Source organism: Anneissia japonica, unplaced genomic scaffold (genome assembly GCF_011630105.1).
Source record: "Anneissia japonica isolate Jap-2015-1 unplaced genomic scaffold, ASM1163010v1 scaffold737_len1565949_cov176, whole genome shotgun sequence".
NCBI lineage: Eukaryota > Metazoa > Echinodermata > Crinoidea > Comatulida > Comatulidae > Anneissia > Anneissia japonica.
In genome coordinates this window covers 219,134-229,263 of record NW_022741618.1, presented here as the reverse complement: position 1 = coordinate 229,263, position 10,130 = coordinate 219,134, and the positions used below count along the sequence as shown (strand labels likewise).

At 34.0% G+C, this 10,130-nt stretch overlaps 1 protein-coding gene across 1 annotated transcript in view; it reads right to left on the bottom strand.

Moving 5' to 3' along the window:
* LOC117118863 (solute carrier family 49 member A3-like) overlaps nucleotides 1–5,048 on the bottom strand; it is a gene marked incomplete at its 5' end in the record, with an annotated part of 13,533 nt that extends 8,485 nt beyond the window's left edge. Inside the window, 4 exon segments of the mRNA XM_033263606.1 lie at nucleotides 2,299–2,433; nucleotides 2,746–3,045; nucleotides 3,218–3,376; nucleotides 4,961–5,048. Coding sequence (XP_033119497.1) covers nucleotides 2,299–2,433; nucleotides 2,746–3,045; nucleotides 3,218–3,376; nucleotides 4,961–5,048 — 682 coding nt within the window.
* Nucleotides 5,049–10,130: the final 5,082 nt, after the last annotated feature.

The following is a 10,130-nucleotide window of genomic DNA, read 5'->3' as shown; positions in this document are numbered from 1 at the left end:
GACTAATAATTGACGGCTGTACTCGCAACTAGTATCGGATTGTCGATGCCACAGTAAAGATCAAAGGACTGTACGCACGCGCTATGTTCGAGCTGTCTCTTATACACATCTTTGTTTATTTTTCAATACAGTATATACATTTATAACTTTATTTTTAAGAAAAATTAAAAGTGGGACGATCCCACGAAAAAGAAAAAAAACCCCTTTTTTTTAATTCTTTAATCTGAAATGCTCACAAGCCCGTATTCAGGAGTTCCGCAATCCAATAGGCTGGTGGTATATTGATTGAATATAGTCTGGTGTTGCCCAAAAACTACGTTTACAATTAGGCCTATTTTGTCATACTTGGTATTGAACTTAATGCACTAGAACGTAAAAACGTAAATTTTTCCCCTTTTGCGGCCCCCTAGCTTCAGCCTAGTTGCTCGCTTCACTCACAAATAACGCACCCCGCGAATTCTGAAAGCTTCGCTAAATTGCTCCGAGTTCAGCTTTCCCCCTGCGTTTTCGTTTCGACCCCCCCTTAGATTTTTCACCGTACGCCCCTGCTAATCAAGTGTATATTGAAATACATTTAACAAAAATGAATCAGTTTAAAACGAAACGTAAAATAATGTGTATCCGATCCACATGATCATGCGCAAGCAAAACCATACTGTGGCTATGAAAGATGTCCAAACAAGCGACCTCTTGTAAAACAAGTAAACCTCGAGAAAAAAAAAACAAAGGAGAAAAATATTTCTTGTCGGTTGGCCTGAAACCGTGACGGAGCCAACAATGTCTAGCTATGTACCGGCTTTAAAGCGATGGCTAGACCTAAGCCTGTTTTAATTTATTGTCCAATGTAACGTAAGGTAATGAATATGATTGTTGATTTAAGCAACCCAATGGCGTATATAGCAAGGGGAGGGGGGGGCAAATTAATTAATTAATTAGCAAATTTCTTTGAAAAAATTTCGTAGGCATAGGGCCTAGGCCTAGCTAGGTATACAGTAATTTCATTTTACAGTAATTTGGAACGATATCAGAAGTCTGGGTGGTGGCAGTGGCCTACTAGGACTACAATTTGAAGCTATCTTGGGTCCGATTGTCCACACCAGTTGGGCCCAATCGTCTGTCACACGAAGTTTTCATTACGATGATCAAGAACGTATACTATCTAGGCCCTAGGCTAGTCTTAGATTGCTGCCGTCACTCTGCTATGTGTACTACTACCGCATAACAAAAATTCTTAAATTTTACACACATTATTAAAATGTATTAGACGATAACACGATATCACTGACTGAACGACCTACCACCCTCGCTCGCATTGCAGTAACTACTGCACTGAACTAGGCCTCATGTTTTTGTGGAAAGTTAGATAGTCGTTGTACCCGACAGTCGGCTGCCTTTATATCTTCACTTGTCTTCAATTTGCATTCAAAGGGTACATTGCTGCATAGCCAACTGTCAGGGATATGGTACCTTCATATGACTACTCATACAACAGAAAAAAATGTCGCATGGATTTAGTGAAAAATGGAGATCTAAATGAAAAAACCATGTATTTCAGCAAGTATTAAAACCTTTTTGTTTCATTTTAGGCCTTCTTCAAAATACCTATGCCACAGCAGTTGATTTTTTTTGCCATAAAACCAAAATAGTTTCATCCATGCCGACTTGCCGATCGGTTAGCGTGAGCCCTGACTGAACTCTGCAGAAACTTCACATCGAACATCGCATCGCGAGGTAAAACAAAATGTTGGAAAACTTTTTCTTTGACGCATGCGCATTTGCATAAATGTCTAAACACACACACACACACTACACACAATAAAAAACAAAGGAAAATGAAGAGTGATTACAATAGTTCCTATTGCATTACATGCATAGCAACTAAAAATAAAAAGTAGAGGTAAAATTTGAGCTGCCAAAAAGCATACAGGACCATATTTCTTTCCTTATTTTTTTTAAAATTTTTTTTTATTTTTTAATTTTTTTAAAATTTTTTTTTTAAATTTTTTTAAATTTTTTTATTTTTTTCAATTTCTCTGTCTTAAAATATTGTCAATGTCATTATTAAAATGCAATCGAAAACAGGGCAAGCCCATGTTACCTTCTATTTTGGAAGATCATGTTGATTGGCATATCTATCAGTCTTAAAATGGGTAGGGGGTCTGATGGGGAGGGCACAGAGGTGAAAAGGTGAGGGGTACTCAATGACTAAGTGAGGGGGAGCTAGCTTGCAACAGGTGCGTGAACCCCAGTTCCTCACATCCCCCCTCTAAACAGATAGATATGCCTCTTGTTGCTTACCTTCTTCAGACCCTGCAAAAATGTTTCATGAACTTGAGCGGCACTGGCTGATGGAGGAGTGGGCGGCACTGAGCTACAAACACCAAACACACTCAACACGAACACAACAGCTCCAGGAATCATGTACACAAGAAGCTAGAAAAATATAAATCAACAGTAAATTACTATTAAATAAATAAATCAGTATGGAATGTGCAGTATTTCTGGTCGCTTGACAGCCAATATTAATTTATCTGTCTCCCTACTTCCATCATTTTTTCTTTTCATACCATTTCATAACAGTGGTGGATCGAGAAAATTGAAATAGTGGGGGCCCAGGGATGGACTATCACAGATGGAAAGACTAGACTACATCAGCTTCATAATAATTGGGGTTGAGATGGTGGTTGCGTAAGAAATTTATAATATAAAAAAGTTTTAAAAAACTAAATAAAAGTTTAAACAAACCATTAATGGGATGTCCTTGTAATGCTTGACAATTAACGGTGACAAAATATTGGCACCGAGCAGCCCAAGCGGATTCAGCATTGTTGCCATCATATTTGCGACGGCTCGTTGGTCGCCAGCAAACCACAAAGCAGCTAGCTTTGTAGGTGCAAACATCAGGAATGGCTGCCCGATGGCACAAAAAGACTGCCCGACAAATGTGATGATAAAGGGAATGTGTTGATCCGTTGGTATGAAATCAAAGGTGCTTAAATAGCGGACTCCTAGCCCGAGAAAGTTGGTAGTTGCTCCTATAATAATCTGAAATTTAAAAACAAAATAATTAGGACTGTGCAAAATTAATAGCATTATGCAGGCAAAATATATACTATAAAAACTAGTATTTTCAGTATATTTTCTACATGCTATAATTTTTAGCATATAAATAATTTTTAAAAAGTAAAACAACACATACAAATATTATAGTACTTACCCCTGATCTTAATCCAAATGTATCTAGAATATATATTGCCAAAAATCCAACTGGAAGACATACAATCATAAAAACTGTAGATAGCCAATCGATTTGCGATGACTTAACATCATAATACTCTGCAGCACGGTTAGCAACTGGACTAAAACTTAACCAAGACTGAAAAATAAATTTATTACTTGTTTAAGCTAATCAACCAATCAATTTATATATGTACCTGTACATAATTGAGATATTATTAATTTGTTCTGGGTAAACCACTTGACAGTTGATTTCGCTCACTTTTTGGTTATCTCTTGTTGTTTCTCATTGCGTCAGCCTGATTTTGTCTTTTGTATTGTTCTTGTTTTTTTTTTTGTAAACAAATGAAATGATATGATAACTGTAGATTTTTATTTTCACAGTTCACCTTTTAATCACAAAAACAGAAACATTTAATACTGTTAGATATTCATTTTCGTTTCATCTTTGAATCACAAAACAACAAGCATTTTAGCGAAAAAGTACTTAAGATGTGGGGGGGGGGGATCATCACAAAGTGAATTAAATTACCATCAAGTGACTCCTCAAAAAAAAAATAATTTGAAATTAAAAAAAAAGAAAATTTAAACAAAAACTGTAATTTATACATGAGTTAAAAATATTATTACATTGAGTCATTTTTACAGACTTTGTGTCTATATTCAATAGGTTATTTTTCATTGAGTTAATGAAAGATGTTAAGGGAAAAACCCCAAGAGAATCATTAACACTGTGGCAAGGTAGGTCATTTAATATCTGTAGAAAAGCATTGAATATAATGTGTGTGCATTGTATAACAAGTGTTAGTTCTGAAATAAAATAAGGTGATCAGTGTGGCTCATAAATTAAAACTTTTAATATTCTTAGCCTTAGGCCATAGAAAAAAAATTATTAGATTATTACTCTTTTTTTTTTTTAATCAATGAGGGAGGGCGGTTTTTTATCTTCTTTTTTTTTTTAAACCGGAACAATAGATTATTTAGCTTTTGTTTTTATCGATGAGGGAGGGACTGTTTATATTTGGTTAGTATAGTAAATATTGTATAAAAACTGGTTAAATTTTATAGTTTTTAAAAGAAAATGTATTTAAAGTCACAAAATTGCATTGTTTTTTTTTTATACTGTTGAAATAATTAATGCGACAAAATAATTTTTTTTATTCCCGCATCAATATTTCCCGAATTTTTGACGAGGACGGGAGTGATAATCTAATAATTTTTTCAATGTGCCCTTAGCAATATGAATAAAATCACAAAAACTCAAATCTACTTCCTAGGCTCGGCAAGCCTTGATAGAGTATGTAAAAAAAATTACAAATGAAAAAGTGCTTAATTAGATGTTGAGTACTCTCTCCCATTAATAGCAGCAAATAAATATTTAAAGTTAATCAACACAATATTACACCGATTATCAATTACTTGCCCTGTGCTTCTGTAAATTCTTTCTAATCTTGTTTTACTTTACTTATCTGCTTCTTAAGCAAAACTTGTCCTTTGCTCTCTCAGTTTTTACCCAATATCACCATTTGGTACCATCTCGTACATATTTTTTTACTGTTATGATGGGAACATCAGTAATCTTTTGTATTGTCTACTGTATATTATTTAATATCATAGGTATACAATAAATGTCACTCTTTCACAACCATTCATAGTACCATTTACAATTCTGTTAGAATACTCAATTAATATATAGTTCAGGCCTATAGGCAGTAGTACTTACCAATGCATTGGAAAAATTGAGGAGCCCAAGCACACCAACCATAAACCACCTTCGATTGTAAACTCTATATCCACCAAAATCTGAAGTAAGCCTATCCGAGTAATTGGCATTATTACCAAGTGCATCATCATCAAAACGAGGGTCCAATAACTTTGAAGTTTCTCTGGGGGCCCTTGGCCCTGACATAACGCTTTTTAAATTCACCCTAGACTGGGAACTGACCAAACTAGAGACCTCTCTGGTGTTTGTTACACTAGGCTAGTCCTATGTCTGACGAAAAAGGGGCGTACCGACTTTGCTGCCTGCCAGCAACAAGCTCACCACAGAAAGCAGTAAGCCTGACCTTGCGGCACTGACTGGGTGGGTTTTATTAAATTGATTACTTATCGTTTATATACGTCGGTTGAATGAATATTTACATCATGATATAATCGAATGTAACTTCTTCCAAACAAAAATAATATAGGCTAGGCCTAATAGGCTATATAGTATAATATCTTTCAGTCCGGGACAAACTCGTGATCAGGCCGTACCGCCCACATTCATCTTTCGTTATTTTTCACATGATATTCACCTAAGGCCTAACAAATATTTATTTAATTTATTTACAGTGCTTGTATTATCATATAATACTACCATTAGTTGTAATAAAAAATATTTATAACATTAAATATTATACTATATTTTTTTCTTTGCTTAAAAATCATTATTAATAAAAAAAAAAAACACCCGTTTCATTTCATTTATTTTTCTTTCAACTTTTAGTTTGAGGGCGTTTGTCCAACAACAACAACAAACGTGACTCTCGCGCGCAAGAAGAGCGGTTGCTGTGTTTTCGTTTTCCCTAAAAATGACAGTTTGTCATGTTTGTGATGCTGTTGATGACTTCCATGATGAAGACGGCTTGTATTATTGTAATGTCTGCAACACTCAATCTCAGGTAGTACTACCTCATGGCCCCTAAAAAACCAGGCCTTATCTTAGGCCCTTAGTAAGCTAGCTAGCTAGGCTTTCCTTAGGGCTAGTGGGGGCTAGGCGGAAGTAGGTCAACTCGGCCACAAATCAACTCGGCCACAAAAAGTTCGGCTACAGTCAACTCAGCCACAAGTCAACTCGGCCACAAGTTAACTCGGCCACAAGTTATTTATAATTAAAATGAAATGTAAATATTACTCAACTCTCAAAAGTGTTTGCATCCTTTTTCTTCAATATGATTGAAATGAAGTACACAGTATTGTATATTTTAGTAAAATTCTGATCATCGTCGTGAGATCGTTGTATTCATTTCTCAGCACTGTACTCTTATTCAACAGAGAAAACCCGCCACTTACAGAATGGAATAAAATCTGACAATAATGTAACATTAACAATTTAAGCAATCTTAATAATACATACCGGTATATTAATGTTTAATTTTTTTTTTTCACGCTAAAACACTGACATAAAGCATGAGTACATACTGTAGACCTAATCATAAAAAATTGAAATAGAAAAACCACATTATGATTTTTTTAAATTTTAAAAATTTATTTTGAATCTGACTAAAATCATATGAATGCACGATGGCATGCATTTCGATACTATTTTCTTTAGAACCACGCCCAAGAATTAGGCCTACGTTAAAATTAGGTGGGGCGCATAGCATCTAGTAGGCCTTTAATTATCCACAATAGGAACAATTGGTATTGTTGAGTGACAGACATTTCGCTTCAGTCCTTCATATTTGTTCGACCATTGGGGGCTATGTTTGAAACCCGTCAGTGACACGGATGCATCCGATGACGTGAATCCCCGGTGATATGTTGGTGACACTTCTTTTTCAAATATTTACTTTAATAATACTAATTAGTCATAATAACAATAATAAAGGTGATAACAACAACAATATTAATAGTAATATTTATTTTAACAATACTCAATAGTAATAATACTAATATGGTATTAATAACGATAATTTAAATATCTATTTTAATAATAATAATTAGTGATAATAATGATATTGAAGGTGATAACAGCAATAATAAATTAAAGATGTTTATTTTTATAATAATAGTAATACTAATTAGTAATAATAATAATGATGGTACTTATTAGACTAGGCCTACTTAGTAATAATAGGATAATAATATCGATAATAAAGGTGACAACAACAACAATAATATTAATAATAATATGAGAAAAAAATACCAATAAAACACCAATAACAATATTTTATAAATTACTATTATTAAAATAATAATACTAAGACTAATATATAATAATAATAATAATAATATGAATAAAAAAATCGAGAATTATTTATTATTTATCAGCAAAAATTTAAACATAACATAATGTTAATGCTGACTAATAATTAATATTAAAACTAATGGTAATAAAAACAACAATAATAACAGCAATAATAATAACAATAAGTATAGTAATACTTAAAAAATTAGTATTTTATACTTGATGAATTACTCCTTCAGAGTGTAGTAGTAGTACCAGTAAATGACTTGTGGCCGAGTTGACTGTGGCCGAGTTGGATCGAATTCGGCTAGGCGGCCTAGCTAGGCCCAGCCTGACACCACATGATGATGTCTGATTGCTGCTCACACAGACAGAGACAGGGCTCCGGTGGGCATTTGTCCTTCTATTCTGCTACTACTGCCGCCTAGGCTAGAGTAGTGGTAGTAGAGTACCTGTCTAGGATGCCTGGGCTAGGCCTAACATATCGAAGCTAGGCTTAATCCTGCCGTCTATCTAGGCCTTGGTCAGTACTAGATAGACATAAAATAGTATTGTATTTTTTTGTTTTGATTAATCCAAGTTAGGCCTTTTACTAGATTGGACCCACACTCACTTACTTTTGCACAGAGTGTGGATATATCTCAAAAACCAACTCAAATTTGCGCAAAATCACTGTAGATGCCGCGCGAGGATTTCTGTTTACTGCTGTTCATAGAGAGATTGGCAAAAAATGAGCGGAAATCAGCCCTTTTTTCCAAAAAGCGCAGACGGAATTCTAGGCCTATGTTTGCGCAGGGAATATATTCCCAAGCCTGGCTATAGACTACTAGGCTAAAATATAATATAAGAATGAATTATGAAGATTATTATAAAACATATATAAATTATAAGGGCTCAACAAAACATTAATTTAAATTATTGATACTGATGATATTTTATTAATTTATAAGCTAAATGTTATGTTAGTAATTACTATCTATTATTATTTTTTGATACAAGGAATTAGTAAACACTGTAGATTGTTGAGTCGAGTAGCACTGCTAACTACAGCCTTAACATCAGTGCTTGGTTCCAGCAGTTCCTCGTCAAGGGTTCGGTTGGTAGAACCAAGTCTTCTAGGATGAGGACTTAATATGAAGGTCCAGTGTGTACATCTGACTTGTGTGCACTTTAGAGAACCCATTGCATTTCTTGGAAGAGTAGGGGGTTACCCCAGTGTCATGGTTCATTTCAGCTCCTGTCGTTGTGGAATGATGTGAACATGTAGCTGCTATAAGCACCTCTTTACGGCTGCTAGGTATTCAAGGAACATACGCAATTTAGCTGCAAGTTATGGGTTATTCTTCTACCTTAATCTTCAACAATTTTACACAAATATGAGGTAGTTGATTAATGGAGCTGGCTTGACCCAAAAATAAAAATTCAGTCTTGCTATCTTAATGCATTACAGCACGTCGGAACAATATCCACTTCTATTATCGGAGAGTAGGATATAAGGGATAAAAAGAAAAATGAGAAATAGAGACTATTTCTCAAAGGAGATTACCATTTTCTTGATGACTTCTTAGTTACTAGGTAAATTCAGAGGTTGTAGATTGCATCTGCTAGAATGCTCTTGCATTTGTGTATGCTTTATACATTCCAGCGTCAGAGGTAGGCAGGGTAATTGTTTCACAAACCTGCCACATTCTTATCTTCTTATTTTGTTTATTGTTTTTAATCTCACTTACCAATGTCGTGAACTCTCATGATAAGATATTTTAATTCATATGGTCCCACAATTAATTTTTAAAAAAAACATTAATTAATCTGTTTTCCTGAACTGTTTGCAATGCAGATACAATCGTGCGTGATAAAGTGCGCCCTCTCTAATGAGATTAGCTGTTTCTTCGCAGACCTATCGCGAAATCAAACGTAAAAAATTCATCCCCGTTTATTTTTTTTTGTTTAACAAAAAAAAAATCGAATTTTGGTCGTATTTTACATTTTTCATGTTTAGGAATGTCTGAATTCAGTTAAACTAGCAATTTCGTATTATATTTTTTCTATATAACATATATAAAATTAAGATTTTTTTTAATTACTGAAATTTTTCCTGGAATGGAAATTAAATTAGATTTACTATGACAACTTAATTATTTTAATTTTTGTAATTAATTTGCAGAGCATGCAGGTTTTGGAACAAGAAGATCCTTACGCTGGTGCTAGTGGTGGCCGATTCAGTATGTCTCAGTCCATGCTCGCTGTTAAAGTGTCTGCGAAACCAAGGAAAGGTAGCCCACATTTGAAAGAGTTAAACAAGTTAAAAAATGATTTTCAAAAACCACACAAAAATCAGCATTGTCAATTGTAATTTTTTAACAGTATTTTAATAGTATGTGTGTTTTCTAATGTCTTAAGTTGTCTAAAACAGTGTTTTTACTTGGCAGTTGAAAAGACTGTTGTCTACTTTCTTAACCATGTTTTAACTATTATGGAATTATAGTCAGTTTTTGACTACACTATAGGAAATAGAAGCTGTGAAAAAATTGCCTGAAGCTTGCAGGGCAATTTTTAAAGGAAATAATGACTCCTAAGGCTTCTATTTTCCTGTGGTACTGTAAACATTAAAGGGATTAAAATTAAAATCTTAATAAATATTGAATTCAGTATTGTATCTGTATTTCTCTGCAGAGTTGAATGTTGAACTGGCAAAGACTAAGCCATGGTGGAGTTTTGAGGCTTTCCAGATTATTCTACGTGCTCAAGTTGACTTGTTGATTGCACAGGGGGTGTCCAAGCAATTGAGTGTAGGTTTTCATTTTTTTTCTGATTTCAAAAGTTCCTTTCTGAAACTAATTGTTTCATTATTCATATTAAAATATAGCCATTTTCATTGGTTTGATTTTCAAAAACTGTAATATTTTTTTTTGTGGTAAAGAATTAGCAATATGGAATTATT